At 35.4% G+C, this 24,108-nt stretch overlaps 1 protein-coding gene across 1 annotated transcript in view; it reads right to left on the bottom strand.

Annotated features, from left to right (window-relative positions):
• The window catches only part of LOC142159454 (transmembrane channel-like protein 2), a 165,312-nt gene that overhangs the window by 110,693 nt on the left and 30,511 nt on the right, over positions 1-24,108 (bottom strand). The window contains exons 7-8 of the mRNA XM_075214356.1: positions 21,469-21,802; positions 11,973-12,125 (exon numbers count right to left, since the gene is read on the bottom strand). Of these exons, the coding sequence (XP_075070457.1) occupies positions 11,973-12,125; positions 21,469-21,802 (487 nt within the window). The remainder of the gene's footprint in view (positions 1-11,972; positions 12,126-21,468; positions 21,803-24,108) is intronic.

The raw sequence follows: 24,108 nt of genomic DNA on the forward strand, positions 1-24,108 counted from the left end.
TTCACAAATTTCTAATAATTACTATAAAGAATAGAAACTCCATAGTATTCTCAATATCAGTGATAGTGTGTCATCATTTAATCTGCAGCTATATGTCTTAAACTCCATAATAGTACATCTATTCTCAGTGGTCGACATGGGGGTGTATTTGGTGGTATGCCATACTTCCACTTCAACTACTGCCTTCATTGTAAAACTATCAAATTTCATTCACTTAGGTTCCTATTACATTTTTCATTCACCACATCTAATTTCCATACCGCCAATTCTAAATGTCCATTTCAACCACTTCTTATGCTGCAATATAAACTGCTGGCCATTGTTGGCCTTGGCCAAGGTTTCTACGGAACATAAATGCACAGTAACTAATAACCAAATAGTACTTTGTTGTCTTCAGTCCAGTACAAGTTAGAATGTTTGATTTGTGCTGTAATGTTGACTCTACATTCTATATGAGAATGAAAACAGGACAAATAAATGCCTGTGTGTATGTAGTAGATATGAGCGATTCAGATTATGTGAAATCTGAAGTTGGGGATTCTTGCCATTATATAAATAAATGGGGATGCTGAGAAATTAAGGTGGCCTGCACCCATACTAAACTTCATCCAACCCCGAGGTAAAGGGGACTGTCCGAGACTTGCAAAGGAAGTGGTCCCCAAGACCCATGTATTAAAATATGGATAGTATATAAAAAATATTGATATGTTCTATTAGTTAAGTGTAAGAAATATGTAAAAGAGACAGTTCAAATAAGCCCATAGTTGCCCTTCCCACACATGTAGGTATGTATAATAATTCCATTGGTGCAGATTTGTTTGCCTAAAACATGTCTTGACAATGCAATTGAAGGTCCACATTCTAAGAAATTCACAGGACAGATTTTGGAACTGGCAAAGAACACATGTATAGATGGAGATTTAATGGATGATGATTCAGGCTATGTGATGGAGTTAGAGAACCGTAAAGTATGGTTATTTTTTTTTTTAACTGAATCGGAGAAAGCAAATGCACTGGTGGCAGATTTTCAAAATTCTTCATTAAGATTGGACAACTACATACAGATCCATTAGTAGACATTTAAACGATGATAAGAGGGCACAATGGTAAATGGTGCAAGTAAAGATGGCATTGTCCTTGGAGTGAGGTACATCTATGCCATAATCGTGCCCTTCTGAATCAAACCAGGGGACTTTAAACATTTATGTTGGTAGGAGGGCGTAAAAATCATCGCCCCTGGGTAAGCTTCGTCCAACCCCGGGATAAACCAAGAAGGGGTGTACTCACTCTGATGCCAGAGCAACCAGGATGCCTCACAGTGCCACTGCATCCCACCTAGGGACAGGCAGCTGGACAGCGTGGATGTATTTAAATTAACAGCCAGAGGTCATTGGATGGACAGTGGTCTGAATGAATAGAGTTAGACACTTTGAAAGTAAATAGACGAAGATGGTCTGCACCCATTCTACAAAAATTCAAAGATTAGGCACACAATACATTTTGAATGTAACAGTGTATCCATCATAGACAGTGAAGCTAAAGTAATAGGCAAATGCCATTGGAGGAACAGTGGTATGAATGAATAGAGTTAGACATTTTGGAGATTAAAGTAAATAGACGAAGGTGGTCTGCACCCATACTAAAAAAATTCAAAGATTAAGCATACAATAATTTGCCAGAGCATTCATCGTTAACCAAAAGCAGGGCTTTCCTACATTGTTTTCCTTATATGTTTTGTGCCGTAATGCTGCCCTTCTGAATCAAACCATGGGACTCAAATATTTATGAGGAAGGGAGGTCAAAAAAATCATTGCACCGCGGTAAGCTTCGTCCAACCCTGGGGTAATGGGGACTGCCCGAGAATTGCAGCAGAGGCGATCCCCAAGAAGGGGTGCTCTCTCTCTGGGACGCATCACACCGTTGCTGTATCCCGGGTAGTAACAGGCAACCAGGGTGCACGGCTGTAATTCAATTATTGCTGCCTCCTGAGTGGATGTGGGGGTGCTCTTGGCCTCATTTATCCTATCTCCGTGCTATCGGTTTTTGCTCATAAGATTTTACTACGCTAAGTCCTTGAACCAGTGGTGTAATAACAGTCTGACCTTCCACTGTTTGGTTTTGCTATTAGTTGTTAGCTGACTCACATTGCTCTCTGCGCCATCATATTTGCTTAAATAAAAACTGTGAGCTTTTGCCAATTTTACATTGGTGTCTGTGTGGTTATTTATTTATTCAATTACAATAATAATAAGTCTGAACATGCAAAAGGGGTTTTGGGTGCAAGGACAGGGAGATATCAACACTATGCAGTTTATTATTTTTTTAATTGAATCAGAGAAAGTAAATGCAATGATGGCAAAGTCACAAAATCCTTCATCAAGACAGCCCACTGCAGACTTTGGCCAGAATTGGTGAAAATTGGAACCGTTGTGAAGGGATCATTAGAAAATAGACTGGAAATGACTGGAAATAAATGTTAATGCTATAAATAGTACTATAGAAGCAAAGACAGCTCAACATGGCATTATTTTACCTATTTTTCAAAATGTTTAATTAAATCCAGATGCAATACAAAAACCAAAGCATTTCTTGAATTTTGCCAAAATCAGTAGCAAATCCGAAACACGAACGCAGTCTAAAACCGACAACGGTTTTGAAACAGAAACACGAGGCTCAGCGCACATCTCTAATATGCAGTATAAATATATTTTTTACTATTATTCTTAATTTACATAGCACCAGCATATTACACTTCAAAGGATGTTTAATAATTTACATTTCTGTCCTTGTGGAACTTACAGTATAAGTTATCTACCACACACTAGGGTCAGAAGCCAATTACCAATGCTCTGATTAAACTGAAAACAACATTTATCTGCTTAGGTGTCCAGATGAATTTGACATACCATAGAAAGATATAGTAAAGTTTTTTCACATGGTTCTAACCCATAATTTTCACTCAAACAGTATGCCCCCAAATACATCATATATTATATATGCCCCCAAATACATCATATATTATATATGCCCCCAAATACATCATATATATATATATATATATATATATATATGCATGCATATATATATATATATATATATATATATATATTTATTTCTACTTCTGTTCACATTATCACAGTTTTTTTGGGGGGAGGGATGGTGGCAGATTGCAATATTTCATATTTTGAACTTCACACATACACCAACAGGCTTGACATGGCTTTAAATGAAACTACAATCATGATTTATATTTTCTAATTTTATTTCTCTATAGTATAACTGACACTGACTTATCACACTCATAGGAGAAAAGAATGCTTTTTTTTTATACTAGCGACAGCTTACCTAGTTCTTCCTACATGTTTTCATTCTTGTAAGAAGAACATACCTCCCAAACATTAAAAATCAGACCAAGTATGCACGCCGCTGCCACAGCATGGGGCATGTGCATGGCACCTTGGCTTCTGAAGAGCAAGGCCCCACCCAATTAAATCCCCTTTCCTAAAAATACCTTTGAATTGCTGTGTGCCACACACACTCACAATTGAGAGCAGGAATGTATTTCCCAACTCTCCAGGAGTTGGGGCAAAATTGCCAATTGGTGGTTCAGCAGGACAGTCATCTCAAAGCGAGACTACAGTAATCTGCCTAAATCGGCACACTTGTGAGGTGTGCTGTGATGACATTTACATTGCTGCACAAAATCAGCAAAGGCAGTACAGCATTCTAATAAATGTTGTTCCTCAATTATCGTGCGGACTGGAACAATTATAAACAATGTCTAGCAGTGACTTCTAGATTTCATGTGGCAAATCAGGTAAATATCAGAAATTATTCATATACTAAGGTAATGATTATGAACCAAACACTCTAATGTAAATACATTATCTTAATATTGTGAGGCACCTAGGTTACTTCTCTTTTCACAGCAGCAAACTATTAAGACCTATAACAAGTGACTTAAATAACCTCCATAAATCACAGCATTCTATCTGCTGCAGTTAAAACAATGATAACATCCTTTATTTGCGTGCTGCAGATTGCCTTGTCATGTTTCCTGATACAATCTGCTGGCACCAAACTGTCAGATACTGTTCCTTGATTATAAAAAAAAAAATCTCCTTGACTTCTGGTTGAACTGAGGTTCCTGGAAACTAGGACATTGCAGGAAAGGCAGGGGATAACTGATATCATTTAGCTTGGGAAGTAACTGTTACTGCAGTACTTTCCACAATTTTACATTTACAATATTAGGCTACTGTGGAAATGAATAAAGAGTGAGGTAGCTATGGTTAGCTGGTAACAGTGATCCTACTCATTTCCTAATGTAATAATGTGTCAGTTGTCACTGAGTAAAACACATCTCACAAACGTAAAAACATAAAGTCCTAAAGTGTCATGAGATGCTGGAAACAATTACATTTATGGCATATGATGACATTGATTGTAGTTGTGCTAATAATTCCACATCCTGTGCTGGTACTTTGGACAACTGTCGGGTCATATTCAAATACTGCACAGGTCAAAGTATTTTGGACAAGGATGTAATAATCTTGTTCATGGTGTAAAGCACAATTTATAATTTCAGCATTCAAAGGATTCTTGACATAAAGAGCTTTTAACACTTGAAACAATCCTCCCAACATTTGTCAAGTGGAGATGTTGCCTATAGCAACCAATCAGATTCTAGCTATCATTTTGTAGAATGTACTTAGTAAAATGATAAATAGAATCTGATTGGTTGCTATAGGCAACATCTCCACTTTTTCAAACCCGCTGGAAACTCTCAGCTTGATACATTTATCCCCAAAGGTTGTTTGGTCCTGACACTCTGCACTCTCTGGATAATCTGAATACTTTCATTTACCTACAGTGTCCCACACAACAAAGTCTTCAATTAATTTAGCACATTTTTGGATTTGTCCCTTCCACAGGCCTTCCAGAATTAGGATCATCTTGAATTCATTTTATACTCCACTCTGTTTAGATGACTATTTCATCAGGAATTCTGAAGGTGAAGCATCCTCATACACTGTAACCATCCACTCAGGAATAATCTTCGGCCAACTCCACCCTTTTCAGATCAAAAATCAGCGAGTAATTTGTTTCATACTGCTACTACATCACAAACTGTGAATAGACAGAAGTGTGACTCCCATACACAAATTGTAGAGATATGTCAGAACATTGCTGTGATCGCTCTTAAAATACTCTCTTAATTTACCTTTTATTTGGTGGTGGATTTAGACAGCACTTGATTGTGTCACTTGATTTTCATCATGAAATTTTAAAATTCAATGTATAACTACTATGTCATTATATATATATATATATATATATATATATATATATATATATATATATACACACAACCATATACTGTGGATAGGTAAATTAATTCACATGACAGTGTCATTAATTTTACAGGTAACTATTTGACTAATTGTAAAGAGAATGGGATGAATTGCCCATTTTCAACCGTGACTTAATTTTTTAAGCAGAATCCAGGACCTCCATGTGACATGGCATTATCTCAGTCCAGCATTTTAACCTATAACTTTCCTTTAGGTGTATAATAAAAGCATGAATTTATAAACATGTAAGTTTTATTCGTTATGGAACAGACATATTTAATATTGAAAACCTTAACTGAGATGCTTGAATTATTATAATTGTTTCAAAACTTAATTTTATTTGGCCAGTTTGAGGGCCTCACATTTGTTCAAGGAGCAATCCTGATTCTTGAGCCTCTTAAATTTGGGTTTCCTGTTTGAAGTTCAAATTTTGGAATTCCAGTTCGCAGCTTGCTTTTAAACCAAAAGACATTAATATGAAGTGTTGCAAGTTCAGATTAAATGGCTAATTTTTTTGTGTTTTTAACATGTTTTTTAAATATAAACGGTGAACATTGCTGTGTTCAAGTTCAAAGTTTAAGATTGCCATTCTCATGGATAACTGTTAAAACTCATATACAATGTAGCCATTTAAGCTTGAACCAACTGAAACCTGTTAGCCTGCTTACATTTAGCTCAAATTTGTAGTTTATCTATCTTTAGTGCCAATTCAATGAACCGGTTCAAGACCAACTTTCAAACAAATTCAAGTTTCTCTAATTTTTAAATATGGAAAAAAAGTGTTTTTTTCTGTGGGTCATTTACAAGACAATCTTTCAGAGATTGTACATCTCCCTGTAACTGTTATAGCAGTATTGCATTCCTATGGGCCTTTAATTAAAACAGTAAATTTGATCTGTTTGAAACAGGAGCTCATGTCAGAGCTCTGGTTTCAAAGTCCTCCTACAGATTTTTCTTTTACTTGTTTTAAAGTTATTTTACCGTAGTGCTACTTAATTGTCATCTGTAAAATAATTTCAAGGAAGGTTACTAAAAAATAATGTAAAAAAAATGTTTTTGGTAAATAAAATAGGTAAAACATACTTCACTGGAATTATTGGTACTTTCTCTCTATGCTTGTCTTTAATTATAGAGAGCATTGATTTAAGCCCTCCGTTGCAGATTTCAGTACTGGGAGCAAACTAGGCGCAACTAACCTACTTGATCTCAGTATGCATGGAAATTATTTTTATTTAAAAATCCTGCAGGACACATACTTCTCTAATACACTGCAATGGGCTATATTTCAAAGCACATTATAATTAAACTTGGCACAGTGTATTAGAGAGACAGGAGAACTACATGGAAATGGGAGTCTGCAGACTTGTGAAATTGCTTCTTGCTTATTAAAGCTGGGTACACGCTAATGTAATTATCATGCAGATCACATGACTCACGACTATTTGGTAACATATTGCAGTGGTGTGTGTGCTCCCACGAGCATGTTTTTTTGTGGAAAAACACATTGCATCTGTTGATTTGGTTTTAAAAACTGTTATAAACTATCAACGATGGAACAAAGTATTTTTAGCAGATGGTTATGATAGATGAAGACCACAGATATGAAGGTAAATTGTGTAGGTATGTACACATGAATTTGCATGCTCATCAGAAAAAACAGTCAGTATTTAACTTATGTGCAAAACAGAATACTAATTTGCACCCCTTGCATTGTAAAATGTGTTTTGTCCAGGAGACTGAAATAAAAAGTTTCTCAAGTTAAGATCCTTAATGAATCAAGCCCCAGATCTAAAACGTTGGTGAAATAATTAAACACATTGCATCTGAAGAATGATTACATAGATACACAGCGTAAACTTGGTCAAGTCAATAAAACGTTTGATTAATCCAGAGCACTGAATATTGCAATAAAGCCATGGTGAATGGTTTTTATTTTGCTACTTACATAAGACACTCTTTTAAAAACATTATAGGATAAGTTTACAGTAGTATGCAGACATATTACATTTTCAAGAATGAAGTGGCATCTAGAAATTGCAAACCAGTCCTAAAAATTCTGCTGATAATGTTAAGCTGTGTGTAGTTTTCCAAATAATATGGTTCCAATCACTCCTAAAGGTAATGATATTATATAAGTCTGACGCATTTCTTCATATAAACAGACTGGTAACCATTCGCTTCATCTGCAAACTTTTACATTTATATTTTAGCACTAAGAGCTACTTTCAGTGCAGCTTTACAAACAAACTGAATAATCAACATATTGGGCCTGATTCATTAAGGATCTTAAATTAAGAAGTTTCTTATTTAAGTCTCCTGGACAAAACCATGTTACAATGCAAGGGGTGCAAATTAGTTTTCTGTTGTGCACATAAGTTAAATATTGACTGTTTTTTCATGTAGCACACAAATACTTGATATCTTATTTGTACACTGAAATCTAAAGTTGATATTTGTTGATATTTGATATTTGATAGTTGATCTTTGATATTTAAAACTAATTTGCACCCCTTGCATTGTAACATGGTTTTGTCCAGGAGACTTAAATAAGAAACTTCTTAATTTAAGATCCTTAATGAATCAGGCCCATTATGTTTTGTTTTTTTTTCACATATATGCCTGCTAATTGTGGTGTAATACGTTTGTTTGAATGTTTTATGTCCTTTTTATTTTGCTATAAATAATGCATTCTATGTTTACACTGCACTATTGCATCCATTAGAATTGATGCCCTCCTTTTCATTAGATTGGAAGATAGAAGTAACAGGTCTGGCTGAGGATTTTTCTTTTAATATTGTACCTCCAGGGAAGTAAGCCTACAGTACCCCCTGGGTAAATCTACAACTAGTTACATCTGATTCATATTAATAATTACAACATTTATGTTGGAAAGCAATATGGATGCATATAAATTATTACTATGTAGGTGTAGTCCAACAATATTTTTTTTTTTGCAAACCCATTTTTTAACAACATTTTTCATTAACATTTAATAAGCTCAGGAAACAGAAAACAAATTTTATGCAGGAACTTACTTGAACTCATGAGGATGATAGATATACAATGTACTTTTTATGTGTGTGTACATTTGTGCAAATAACAATCTCTGAATTTAATATACAATACTCGTAAAGATGAACTAAATTTTCAGAACTATTCTGCAAAATATTTACTTCGCTCCAAATTTGGTCTCAAAATTTTGTTTCACTGGAGGAATTTGGCTTTAAAACTTACGCCAACTATACCACATAGTAGAGTGAATTGACCATCGTTGGTCCAGCTCTTTTCATAGTGAATTATGTGAAATGTGAATTTACAAATAAAGTGCAGAATCAGCGGAACATTCCCATGGTGCATCTAGCATCATTGGCCTCTATAGTAGACAAGTGCTCTATAATCAAGTGCTGGATTCACCTGGATTACAACATGTTCTATTTTTTGTGTGTTCAGCCTAAGGCACCACTTGCACACTGAGCCCCTCCACCTTCCACCACCGACCGTGCTATCAGTGTCATGGTGAGAAAAATCGGAGCAGGGTTGTCATTCACAATGCTTGCAGTGAGTGGTTGGGGACCAGAAATATGATGGAGATGGAAGCCGATGTGAGAACCTTGTGTCATTGGAGTAGCCATGAGTTATTCACCGTGTATAGAGAATGCATACACCATAGGGATTAATTATAAACAGACATTCATTTTGCATGTTAAGTTCAGCTAAATTCATGACAGGTAAAGTTCTTGTGATTCACCTAATGTGTAAGAGCCATAATATTTATTTCACTTAGTGTTACCAGAATATGTCTATACTCTCTAGAGATGAGGATTCCGGCTAAAATCCGACGTTTGGGATCCGAGTAAAACCAAGTCTTGACTCAGTTTTCCCTCCAGACTCGGATCTCAAAATGAGGCAAAATGTAATTCCAGGTTTTGTTTTTGCAAAACCCATGCTATATACATATCTATAGTCCTCCCTTGATTTCTTCAGTGCCATTTTAGAACAGTCAGCATGTAGAGAACAGGTTAGCTGCAGTGCTCTCCTCATAAAATAGCATTAAGGGTGAACCAGGGACATAGTCATAAAATTCTGTAGCGAATATTCATCTACAATAGTTTACTGATCAATTGCCACAGACTAGTGGCTACTGGTTGCTTTTAACGCATTGCATTGTATGCATATAAAAGTACTAGACAGTATATACAGACTGAGCTAGATAGATATCATTCTGAACTACCTACTATATGACAGTGTGCTTTTGCTGTTAGACTATTAGCAGCAGAATCTAAAAAACAAACAGATTTCTTTCTTTTAAACTTGAAAGTTTTCTAGTGAAAGTATCTTGTGTGGGGCAGTGACAAGTGAAATAATTAGAAAAACACTGTGTGTTTGCGTGTGACATTCAGCAGCAGTTGCACCCCTAAAAATACTATATATTATTATATTCTAATCTTTTCTATTTTTCAATACTTTTATATTTTGGAAGGGTCATTTAGTGAAATCTATATTTAAAGAAGGCTGTTTGTGAGGGTCAGCATGCAGCTGAACCCCACAAAAACGCTTATATGTTCTAATTTTTTTATACTTCAATCTATTCAATTCTATCTAATTTTCAGTTGCTAGTTAAATAAATGAGGATGCTGAGAGATGAATTTGGCCTGCACCCCTACCACAAAAACTCAAAGATTAGGCTCACAATACATTGCCAGAGTATTCAATGGTTGCCAAGAGCATGTCTTTCATTACCTTGCCGCTATATAAATAAATGAGGATGCTGAGAAATGAAGGTGGCCTTTTCCCGTAGTTCAAAACTTCAAAGATTAGGCACACAATACAGTGCCAGAATTTTCAATGGTTGCCAAGAGCATGGTTTTTATTACCTTACCGCTATATAAATAAATGAGGATACTGTGAGATAAATGTGGCCTGTACCCCTACTACAAAAATTCAAAGAGTAGGCACACAATACAATGCCAGAATATTTATCGGTTGCCAAGAGCGTGGCTTTCAATACCTTGTTTTACTTATGTGCTATAATGCTGCCCTTTATATATAGTTATGGGAAGGGAGGGAGGAAAAATCATTCCCCCATGGTAAGCTTAGTCCAACACCAGGGAAATGGGGACTGCCTTAGACTTGCAGTGGAGGTGGTCCCCAAAACCGATGTATATAAATATGGAATGTATATAAATTATATTTCTATGCTCTACTGGTGACGGGTAAAAAATATGTAAAAGAGACTATTCAGATATGTCAATAGTCACCCTTCCCACACATACAAGTATGTATAATACTTACATTGATGCAGATTTGGTTGCCCAAAACATGTATTGACAATGCAATTGAAAGTCCACATTCTGAGAAATTAACAGGACAGATTTTGGAACTGGCAAAGAATACATATATAGATTAATGTAATGGAGTTAGAGAACCATAAAGTATGGTTAATTATTTTTAGAATTGAATTGGAAAACGCAAATTCACCAGTGGCAGATTTGCAAAAACTTTCATTAAGACAACAGTGGACAACTATGGACAGAGGCATTAGTAGACATTTAAAAGATGAAAAGAGGGCACAATGTTAAATGGTGCAAATAAAGATGGCATTGTCTTTGGAGTGTGGTACATCTGTGCAGTAATGCTGCCCTTCTGAATCAAACCAGGGGACTGGAATATTTATGTGGGAAGGAGAGCGGAAAAATCATTGCCGCTGCATCCAGGCTAATGACAGGCAGCCGGGCTGCAAGGCTGTAATTAAATTATTGCTTCCTCTTGAGTGCACATGGGGGGTGTGCTCTTGGCCCCATTTCTCCTATATCTGTACTACCAATTCCTTTTCATAAGTTTTTACTATATTGAATTAAGTCCTGGTGCATCCGAGTACCTGTGAGTATGTTGAACTCTACGTGAAAGGCAGTTACCATAGGTAAAGACTTCTCCTGCTAGGTCTAAAAGCTTATGACAGCTGGGACCAGGGACCAGTGGTGTTATAGCAATCTGACCTTCCACTGTTTGCTACAAGTGGTTAGCTGACTCACATTGTTCTCTCCAGCATAATTTTTGTTAGTATTAGTAAGTCTGAACATGCAAAGGCGGTTTGGGTGCAATGAAAGGGTGATATCAGCACTATTCATTTTTTTTTTTAAATTGAACCAGAGAAAGCAAATGCAATGATGGCAAGATTACAAAATTCTTCATTAAGACAGCTCGCTGCAGACGTTGGCCAACATTGGTGAAAATTGAGACCGTTGTGAAGGGATCATTAGAAAATAGACTGGAAATTAATGTTAATGCTATAACTAGTAATATAGGAGCACAAACAGCTAAAATTACATTATTTTACAATTTTTTTTTCACAATTTTCAATTATATCCAGATTCAAAACCAAAACCTTTCACATTTGTTCAACAAAACCGGTAGCAAAGATGAAACACGAAGTTGAGTTAGCACATCTCTAATACTCACACTTTCAAATGCCTAGACGTCATGTAAATTGACCCTTCACCTATCAACCCTAGCAATATTACTATTGAAAATTCACTGACCAATAGTCAGTAATTTATTTGTAATGCTGATTTAATATAGAGATACTTAAACTTTTGAAATTGCTTATTGTTCTAGTACCGTAATACAGAAAGTTTTTTCTTCATTCGCCAGGGTTTGTTCCTAATGGTAGAGATCAGCTTCTTCTTTTCCTCCACTTGTTCCATCAGTTTTGCCATCTCTTCTTCAGTAAATGATTCGTCATCAGAGGAGGATGATGAAGAATGAGAATCACTGTAAAAGGTAAAAGTACCTAACATTATTATTTTAAAGAAACTTTATGAAAGCTTATTGCGATACTCAGGGGTCAAAATAGCCAGTTGAAAAGCATTTACACTGGGAGATTTGCTGGAGACTTATCAGAGTCCTGTCTTCCTGGTGGATCTACTAAAGGTCAATTTGCAGAAATAGTGATACAATCTATCTGCTAATCACCAAATATATTAAAGGCAAACTGGCTTTTAAATCACCTGTATTCCAAACCTTCCAAAAAAATTGCAGGGAATCACCAAGTCACTGCAATCACCAATTTCATAATGTTAACTATAGAACAGGTGAAGCTATCAAAGATCAATTTAGTAAATGGCTGTGGAAATCCCTTAAAATGTTTTTTTCCCCTGAATTTGCTTCAAAACCAGTAAAATGAGTGAATGATAAAGATAAAAAAAAATCCGTATGTACAACAATTTATTCTGAATATCTTTTGTAAACTACAAACTTTTTTGTTATACTAATGCTATGTATTATTGTTCACTTGATGGGTCAAATAAAATAATTAAAATAATAATTAAAATAATAATTAAATAATAATTTTTATTATGGATGAGTTCAGTGAAAGGAATTGGAAAAATTTAGGTAATTACTTTCCCACCCACAAATCCTCAACCAGCCCAAACTCTAGACACCTTGGGTCTTGTTTCCACTATAAGAGGGAGACCACGAGCCTTGGGGTTTCTCTGCCATTGGAAAAAACCAGCTACCGGCTGCTCAGTGCCATACTGATGCTTCTATGGGGAGGCAATAAAACAGTGTTCCACCCCTCCCAAAGTCTCTACCCCAGTCCCCTGAGATTTTGGGACCAGTTTAACAAACATAACTTGGACCTCTGGAGTAGCAAATTTCCATCCCAGTGGTCTCACTATAATGGACACAGCTCCCTAAAACCCCTGCCCGTTATACCAAAAAAAGTAAATATAAGTAAACACACACACAATTTTCAAATAACCTTTCATTGCATAATAGACTCATTCTAGGTACACACTACAGAAAGGTTCTCCGGATGCAATATCTTTAATGATTTTACCAATGACTGAAAGTCCCTATCAGCATGCTGATTCATGTGTACACACTTACATGATTTTACACGATTCACCATCAGATCTGTGCTCCTCATCTGTCATAATCATCTGCTAAAAAGATCGTGTCTCTGCAAACTCTATGGAGATTTGCCAATATTATAACTACTGAGTAGGAAGATTTGTGCTTACTTGGGTAACCTTGCCATGGAATTGTGCTAATAGAAAAGCAATGTGATGGAAACGTTTAAATTGCCAAACATGCAACAGTCAAATTGCATGGTAGCCTTTTTGTTTCCATACTTCCCTGAGTTATTTATTAATAAAATGATGGACAATTAAACTACAATACTTTGGGAAACGACCTGTAGAAAGTTTACATTAACATAAGAGTTGTGCTTTACACTATGGTGTTGCTTAGACAAAAAAATTCTGCATCAGAAGAACAGAAGGAAACCTTTCCTACGACCATATCACTAGTGAAAGGCTGAAGTATGCAAAATAATACTTCAATCAGATAAAAATATTTAGGGACAAACTGATAAAACAAAAGCAGTGATTTGAAAAAAAGAACACTTTGCCACCCATTAAGCTTCGGTGGGAAGGGGTCTATTATACTTTTTAGTTGTGTGACAACCAGTGTCACAGGGAATATTGTTAAGGTGGAAAAATGGTTTGAAATAAATATTATCAAATCCTAGAACTTAACCTTAAAGTACGTATAGGACAGAACATTTAAGATTTCGGAAGGGTTTTCACAGTCCCAAGAGTTAAAAAATTATTGAAATATTTGCAGAGATTTTAAAACTTCAGATCATACAGGAAGAGTGTTCTGGAAGGAAGAGATTGAAGTAATTCTAAAAGCAAAGATATAAAGATTTAGCTAGATACTAGATACAATTGGAAGCTGTGGACTGCCACAGGAGGTGTTACTATGCAGTGACTCACAATGTGTCCAAACCTTCAAAACATTGAAACATATCAAATAAATTGTACTTGTACCTTAAAATGTGTGTAAATATGTAATTTTTAAATTTGTACCATGCACAGTTCTTGCATGCTCCATGTGTGCCCATACTACTCTATGGGCGATAGGACCCAGCACAACATGTCAGGCCCATCCAATGAGAAGAATGAACATACACCTTGACTAAAATCAAACCCTTAACACTAGATATTGAAGGTCTCACCATGACAATCAATATCCTCGCAGCAATACCATCAGATCACTTATATGGCACCTACAAGGACAAACAAAAAAACCCACTAGCATAATACAATGTCATTGCTTTACTTTACATGGTTTAATTTAAATTTTGACCTTATAGCCAGTGACATTGTACAGTTTGCTAAATGTTTTCACTATTATTTTTATTAGCATATAACTCCTTGTCACAAATTTGCACCCCAAAAAATGTTGCCCCCCCCCCCAAAGCCTTGCACCCTGGGCTGCAGCCTAGTCAGCCTATTGGATAATCAGGTCATGTCAACATGTGCCACACATTTGTAAAAGAAACAGCTGCAGACGTCCATGTATTCTTTAAGTCAAATATTTTTGCTAACTAAAATCCACTGATATGGAGTCAGTCATGATTACATATATTCAGGCATGCAAACCGTACTCATACTGCGAAAAATATGGTGTTCTATAAAGTGTTCTATAGAATTACTGTCACATTTATCACATTAGCTATTTGCTCCTTTATAATACACCCGGGAAACTACTTTTAGTGTGTCAATAATCCATACTATATGAAATGCAAAATTTCATGTATTAATTTTATTTGCAGATGTGTTTGTTGAGGGAAAAAAAATATATATATATATATTCTCCTGTCACATGAAAACTGTGCTGTAGGAGAAAGGATAATTGGCCTTTGCAATGCACTGATTGAATATTTGTAGAAAGGTTTGCCAAGCAGGGATAACAGTGAACAATCATAGCACCCCTGATGGAGAAGCGGAAAGTGTACAACAATTTAAATTGTTGTATCAAGTTTAACCCTGTGAATGTTTTAAATGTGGTTGAAATTTAATTTATTGTAAGTTCATTTGATATACGTTAATATTTATAAATAAACCTATTTAATCTCTTGGAAGTTTTTCCGTCCTTGTTTAGTGGCCTTTTATATTAGGATGTGATATCATTTCAATACAGGGAATATCTACTAACATTCCACTGGAGAGCACAATGCATGTGCTGCAAGAAAAGTAAAAAATGCTTCTTGAACAAAATGAGAAGTTATAATTCTAATTAAGCACAGATTGTGTAGCGGGTAACCACAGATCCTCTTTATCCCTGCAAAATGATTTTATTTTTATACATTCTTTGAGCTACTGGTAATGGAACAATGACCTATTCTTTCAAGGGAGCGCCTTTTGTATTAACAAGAGGCATGTTTCTTTTAGAGTAATCTGATTTATAGGCTCAATGGTACCTATTTATGAAAACAAGTACAAATTTGACACATGGAAATCAACTAGTATAGTCATTATACTCTTGTGATTTATTTAAGAGATGAATAAAGCTAGAGTGAGCAGCCTTTTAGGAGGAAAATAGGGGTATACAAAATTGCTGGTAGCCAGGACTTTAAACTGACATTGTTGCTTTTTATATCATGTGCATCCCAATATAGGGACACATCTTGCAAATGATCACACAAAGGGTCACAAAAGTTAGTCATTCACCTACGTGCAGTGTGGTCAAATTTCCACAAAAATAAAGCACAGTGAGTGCTATGGGGAGCACTGAATATTATGGACCTCATGTAAAGTTGGACACATTTTACATCAAAAACACAGATGTAAAATGCATCCAAAAAAAGATGCAATTCAATGTGTATGCTCAGTCAGACATATCTCAAGTGGTGTTCAGGTCTACAACAGTGGCATATGCACCAGGTTGACATCAGGCATTTATTAAATGTACTCTGCATATGAGGCTAGCACCAGATACGGCTGAGGGAAGATTCGGAGCATGGTGTATCTCAATGATTTAGATACTGTTTCTTACAGTATTACATTTCAAGTGTAATTTGTGTGACACAAATACAATTAATTAATTAATTAATTAATTAACTAAACCACTCTTCAATCAATCAATTATGTACCCTTCTCTGTTGTACTCTAAATTTGTATACTTTATGTGACACCTTACTGCATATGAATGCTCGTATGTGTGTTTGTCACAACGAATGAATAATTCAGAAAAAGTCAGAAAAGCAAATGGTAGAGCCACAATACAAATACATAAAGCACAGTCAACTGCAGAGGGCATTGCACAATCAGACAGTCAGAAGCCAGCCAATGAGAAGCTTCTAGCCAATACTGTAGATTGTCATCATCATCATTTCTTAGTGTGAGATGCAAATATGTGTGCATATGGGAAGTATAAGTGTTTTTTGTGCATGTGCAAGGTACGGAAAATTGTATTTTGAGCAAGACACAGACTTATATGACCAAATGGGCAAGATTAAACGGTATTGGCAGAAAAGTTCAGTTTGCAAATATACCCTTTAGTATAAACCATCATCATCATCAAAAAATAAAATTCAGAACTGTGGACAAGAGTGCTCTCACAAACACAAAATGTATTTCCCCATAAACTAATCAATACATCTAATGTTAAATCAATATCAAAATGACTGTTAAACCAATATAAAGTCTTCTGTTGAATAATAACAATTCAATCCCATCCCCAAGAGGCACACAATATTTAACATTTCAGAAATAAATATAGCAATATAAACAAATCCACTGTCCAAGTGGAAAGAACATGTGTTACTAAAATGTTTTAAACAAATAATGATGCTTATATGGTGAAAATAGCATAAATATGCTGTATCCCATATTAACCCATCCAGATATTTGGTTTAATTATTTTAGCACAACCCTTAGGCTGGGTACCCACTACAGGGTTTTCAGACAATTATCGTGCTAATCATATGATAAACGAACGTTCAGCCCAATATCGCATTAGTGTGTACGCTCCAATGATAAATAATTATCGTTCCAAAGCACATCATATTGTTTGATTTTTAAACTGGACTAAAAATCTCGTTCAACAATGGAACGAACGGTATCTTTCCAATTCTGCAGTGTGAATGCACTCACGACTGGCAGTGTCCATACCTCTCTATGGAGTGTGCAGAGCCACAATCTTTTCAGTCAATGGTTATGACAGATGAAGAGCACAGATCTGAACGTAACTTGTAAAAGTGATGTTGCCTATAGCAACCAATCAGGTTCTATCTGTCATTTATTTAGTACACTCTACAAAATGACAGCTAGATTCTTATTGGTTGCTATAGGCAACATCTCCACTTTTTCAAACCCGCAGTTTAGTGAATATACCTCCAAATGTCAGTGTGCCATTGTTCTGGGTCCCCAGAGAAGGCAGTTCCCTATAGAATGTATTGCATGTTGGACAGGACCACAAAAACAGATTATTGGTGAGGAACCGGGGTTCCAAACTAGAGTTTGCACAGATCTGGTCTAGTTCAAGACAGACTATTAAATACTTGTATCTGATACTACAAGCCATATAATTAAATAAAGCTTTTAATGGACTATTAGGCTTGTGTCACACGAAAATGTCTGAATAAGTGGTGTTTAGAAGATTTTTTTAGCATATAATCCATCCACACCATGCTATCAATTTCCAGGAATGCTCTAATATATTGCAACCCTCCTTAAACCAGAAAAATCTTGTTCTTATTGACCACAGTAAACTGGCACTGTCCCACAAAACTCAGGACTGTTGGGGGGTATGATTTAGTAGCATGCATCTTTCAATGGGAAACACGGTTTCTTTATCACCATAAGTACTTCAGCTATGAAAATAAAATGTAGCAAAATAAAAATATTTGGTCTGAATTTCTTGATGTATTATATCTGAAGGTTGTCTAAATTGCTTTTACAAATAATATTATCTTCAATTTGTTATTGTAATTTTAATGTTTACATTTAAAATTACTGTCAAAATGTTTACAAAGAGCATTAAATATTACATATTTGTTCAAAAGGAAATAATTTCCATGTTGCAGAGAAAATCATTGCCTCTGATCATGTATTAGATTCTAATTGATGAGAGAGAGGTTATATTATACTGCAGTTAAGACCCACATCTCTTTATTTAGTTTGCAACTATGTAATGGTATATACATGAAACAATAGGTGGTTTAGCTGTACACGAACCTTAGTGGTCTAGAAAATAATAGGTAAGTAAGGTGAGATGTATAAATATGTTAATACAATAACAAAGTAAATTAATGAGTCAACCAATCCAAATTAAAGGTAGGACCTGGGACTCTTATATACATGTTTGCAGTAATTTAAGTACATTCAGGTGTGTAACAACGAGACAAGGGATCTTCATTCCTAAAAAAACTATTTCAAACCCCACAATTTGGACATAGCAGAAATTCAGGTACAAAATGGATCATGTTGGTTTGGATTTTGCTTAGCACAGTCTCCTTTTTCTTAAACTACTTTTAATTTGCAAGATAAACCTGTTTTATGCAAGTCACAGTGTATGTGTTTTACAGGGATATAGGTCAGAATATCTAACAATTTATACTGCAATTTTACAAAGAGGGATTTATAAAAAATATTTCACAGGCAACAGTGAAGAAAAGTTGCTATAACCTATAGCAACCAGTCAGGTATTTGCTTTAATACTATACATTGCAGTAGAAAAGTATTGGAATCTGATTGGTTGTTATATGCAACAATGCCAGTGAAATAGTTTTCAGAAATGTTTTCCATGTTCATTTTATTTTTTCTTTTAATTTTTTTATTTTTGGGGGTGGGGGAGATTATATCTGATCTTTACATTTTCTGTACCTCTGCTGCTCAGATAAGCTTCCATAGACTGAATCAAGAGCTAGCCGACTGGGAGAGGTTCTGCAATGCAACTATATATTTTTTTCAGCTGAATATAGTATTCTAGATTTTGAATTAATTCAGCATAACAAGATTACTAAGATGCTATAGGTATTCTTATTTATATACTCTATATTGAACAGTTACTTTTAAAGCATGTGTTGAGTATTTAAAGGATTTATTTAAACAAGTTTAAATACATAGTTAACTAAATGAAACAGCAAAGTGCGTGAGGACTAATGGTTTACAGCACGATGCTATAATATTGATCCAATGGGACCTTTATTGCTATTTTGGTGTGAGGACATACTTGATATCTGCATTGGTAATTTCTTTGATTACCTTATTTACAACATTGTCTGGATCCCCAATAAACGGTATGGGGTAGTTAACAACTTAATGTCTTTTGCTTGTACCTTGCTTGTACCTCAACTGTTAAGATTTGTAAAGATTTTGCAAGACTTGGTAAATTCTTCGAATAGATCTGCTGTAATAAAATTACTGTATGAACAATTCCATGTTCAACTATTAAAGGTTGTTTATTTTTATTAAGCATACATAATATTTGCCACTAGTACTTGTTACTAAAATTTCATGGTTACACTATATAATATCTAGTAACTAAATATCATGCAACATGTAAAATGGCTCTAAAGAATTATGTGAACAGACACAGATTCCTTTGCATTATATAAACAAAACTACACATTTTGTTTGACTTCTTAGCAAAAATTATATTAATCACAGCTTATTGTTTAATGTCACAGGCACCACAGAGGTAAATCTCATAATCATGTAGAATATGATTTTGTTGCATTTAAGAACATGTGTTTTTCAAGTAGTTTAACATATATAGACTAGATATGTGCAAACAACTCGATTGTAATGTGCAAACAACTCAGCCTAGGTGTGAACATAAGTGGAATAAACTCAACTATATACTGAATTTTACAAATGCCATAAAACTCACAAATTTGACTTGTCGGCACCATATTAAATGTATGAGTCAAGTATTAAAATATATAAACAATATCCAAATAAGTGGGGAGGTGAATACTGTACTATCTCACTATCTGCCGTCTTTATTTATCCAATTATAGTCAATTTTGCATAAAAAAAATGTATGTAAAAAAATATGAAATTAACATTATTGGGTAACTTTTTAATTTTTAAAAAAAAGACCATGAGCATCCAGACTTATTACTGTTTATAAAGAGGATTGTCACTGTTTATTTAGAAGTTCATTATACTCCAGATTATTTGTTTGCATAACACTGCAATTACAGTATGGCCATTATGGTTCTATGTTTATCTTGTCATTAGAATTTGTTGTAAATTTAAATAGACATAATGCACCCTTTAGTATTCAAATGTATGTGTCTCTTTTAATAATAAAAAGAAACATGATTTTTGCCTATGGTAATGGCAAAGACTCAAGAAACTGTAAATTGTACTTTACTATGAAAATATATTTAAACATAATTATATGTGCTTAGAAATATATGATATGAAACAATGTAACCTCTTAGTGCAGAACCAATATGGGTACGAGAGCCTTCTCATATGCAGCCCCAAAATATTGTAATTAAGTATTGTGCCTTACTCAATGCGTAAAGTGTTCACATATGCTAGGAAGAGTCACCAAGAGCATCTGCACACACCCAGTCCTTGCACCTGCGTAAACCCCACCAGTCACATCTCCCGAATTATAAGATACCTTCTCCTCTTTCATCCTTTACATCTCTCCTATGTTTCTTTTTACCATTTTATGTCTCTGGCATTTGCATAGCATGCTTGTTTTTCAGAGTTTATATTTCTATTTCAGACTTTCTTCCTAGTAGATTTTTTACAAACTGTTGAAACTTTTTTTTAATTTTGAAACAATGTAATTTGTTTTAATTTTTGTAATATAATATCCCTGTGTCATGCCTTCAAAATAGGCTTTGGTATGACTAGTGCACCCCAGGGGCGGGCTGGCCCGGGGAGTAGGGGGGCAGCTCAGTCAGGCCGCTATTAGGGCCGGGGGGTAGGCCGGCTGGCCGCCCCCCGTATGCAATATTACACATTTGTACCCGCGGCCGCATCTGATGACATCAGATGCGGCCGCGTCAGCGCACAGGCGTCTGTGTGCCCCCCGGCCATCCCTCTCCCAGCCCGCACCTGGTGCACCCCCACTAGCAAGTAATTAGATAACAAATAAATCAATAAGGATGAAGAGAATCTCAACCGTTCTCAGTAAATTTATGTTGAGACAATGGCACCTTTGTTCAGTGTTAAAGCGACCATTATGCATAGACACAGCAGTGTTCCAGCCTCAAATCAGGTGATTTTGAGAAAGATTGTGAATATGAAGCTAAATCAGCAGCTTCTACTGGACTAGTTACAGGACACAACAATACCTGCCACTTTTCTTCTGATCTTCCTTCTTCTGTGCACCCTTTTTTCCTCCTTTCTTCTCCTTATTTTGTTCCTCCTTTAGCTTCTTGTTAGCTGTGTTCCTGCCTCTGTTCCGGTAACCTGCTTTCCTATTGACTCCATTTTCTTCAACTCCTTCATCATCATCATCATCATCATCATCATTGCCTCTTCGTTTAGGTCTGGATCTAACATTTCTCTTTCCTCTTGGCGACTCATCTTCACTACTATTATCTTCACTGTCATTTCTCATCTGAGATTTTTGGGGTGACTTTTTGCCACCTGTATTCCTTTTTCTGCTCTCTTCCTCTTCTTCATCTGTGAACGAATAACACATTAACGACATCATTTAGAGATATACAAATACAAATATCCAGATCACTGCAGCTTTAGTACCTGGAATAATACATGGCCATACAATGGGTCGTTTTAGGGTAGATTCAATTGGCCGCTATGTTCCTCAGAACATCGCAGCCGCGCTTTATTACTGTGGTAAAAAGTAACGCAGATTTTTGCTCGCACCTCTATGAGGCACAAGGAGAATTCAGCATTACTTCTGTCAGGAAATATCCGTGTGTGGTGTATCGCGGCTGTTCCGGAGGCAGCTCGCACGGATATTTTCTGAATTGAATCTGCCCCTTAAACTCTTTTAGATCTTCTGAGTCAACATTTAAAAATATTTGTAAAAAAACAACAACCCTGCTCTGAGAATTTCATTCTGTTGTTAGTTCTTACTAATAACCTAGATATTAATCCATGACTTAGCCCAAAACCTAAACCTAGTTACATTTTATTCTTTAGCCTCGAACTAGACCTAACATTTGTCCTGGCAGCCTAAGTTCTACTCATCAACAGTAAGTTTGTGCTTAATTTATTCCTAGCTGCGGAAGAGCAATTAGCTGTTACTGAGAAATCCTAATATGCAGGAATCCTCTCAATAGCAACATCATTTGTATTGGTGGAAATTTAAATAGTGTGCATTTTTAGTTTACATTGCTTTCCTGTGAAAATTGTGTTTACTGGGACATTGATATATATCTGTACATTAGACCTCTGTGTTATAAGGGGTCCTCTAATGTCTTAAAGCAGCTTTGGTAGCCCTGGTAGCATCTAGATGACCTATATACAATTTGCTTTTACCATTTACATAATAGAAATGTGACATTGATATATATGATAAGGGTATTTGAAGTCACCCAGGAGTTGTGACCTTTACAAACATTACAGTTTCACAAAATATATCATGCTAAAAATGAAAGAGGGTGGAAATTGTAATTACTTTACTTCCTTTCTAGTTTAACAAGCAGTAAATTAAACAAATCCTTGGCTGATAATTTAAAAACATTAATGTAGTTTTTATGTGGAGATGGCTGGTGCACTTTAATAAAGAAAAATAGAAGACATTGTAGAATCACTTACAAAACAAAAGTAATGTGACACAAAATAATTTCAATGTGCAGTTGTGCTTATTTTAAACACCACAAATAAGTTCGCTGTCCAAAGAACATGCCTTGCACACAGACAATTTGCACTATCATGTTTCTGGAAAGTGCATGGTAAAAGGGGAAAAAGACAGCACAGACATATTCGTCTATTTTCCTGGAACTTCCAGGAGACTCCCGAAGTTTGAGGAGTCACCCGGACTCCAGAGAGAGTAGGTCACTTTCCCTGATTCCACCTCCAGTCAATTGGGGCCTTGATGCATTCATCAGGCTTTGCCAGGCGATTCCTGATGAGTCGATTCATAGTGCCCTGCTGTACATTATTAGAAGACCCACAGTATCTGATAAGCAGGGAAACTAATTTCTAATAATATGAATGCATGGCTGTACATTCTATTGCACTATTTTAAATCAAACCCGACAACAAAATTGGTAAAATAAATACCTGGTGTACATACTGTACAAATAAAAATATTTATTGATTTCTTATAGCCTTTTTTCCTCTTAACATAACAAACAGGTTCATTTCCATAGATATTTCCATGTTTTATCTCAATTTCCTACCTAAGCAATCTAGCCGGCTACTGTACTAAAGTCTCCAAGTGGCAAAGATTGGGAAGCAAAGACCTTCACAAAAATGACAGTAATTCCCTCAGCTATAACTGAGCTTTGTACCATCAAACACTATTTGTAGTTTTCTGTAGGGTTTTTTTTAAAGTAAAAATCTGGTTCTGTTACACTTTTGTAGTGTGGAAAGCACTTGCTAAATGGTGTATCCAGAGCTTAGCTGGTCAATCCTTTTCTAAAGACACATTCTGCTGTTGTTTTACCGTGGGGAAAGTTGTTTGAAGTTTGGAGTCAGAAGAGAGAATACTTTATCTGTTTAATGAACTTTGGCTTTGCTCATAATAGAATAAAATATTTGATAGGGTAAATGAAATCAAGTATTAAAGGCATTAATTATTGGAAATCCAGTTACTGTCCTAATATATAAATAATTTCTATTATATGCAAAATTGGACTTACATACAATAATAATATTATACAATACAATAGAAAAATGCATTCTCCCAGCCCTTTACCTGTGGTTGTGTTACATTCCCTACAATTACTTCTGTGAAGTAATTAAAATGCAGAAAGACACACAGAAAAAGACTGACTTGCAGAGCATCCTTTTTGCAA

Source organism: Mixophyes fleayi, chromosome 5 (genome assembly GCF_038048845.1).
Source record: "Mixophyes fleayi isolate aMixFle1 chromosome 5, aMixFle1.hap1, whole genome shotgun sequence".
NCBI classification, from domain to species: domain Eukaryota; kingdom Metazoa; phylum Chordata; class Amphibia; order Anura; family Limnodynastidae; genus Mixophyes; species Mixophyes fleayi.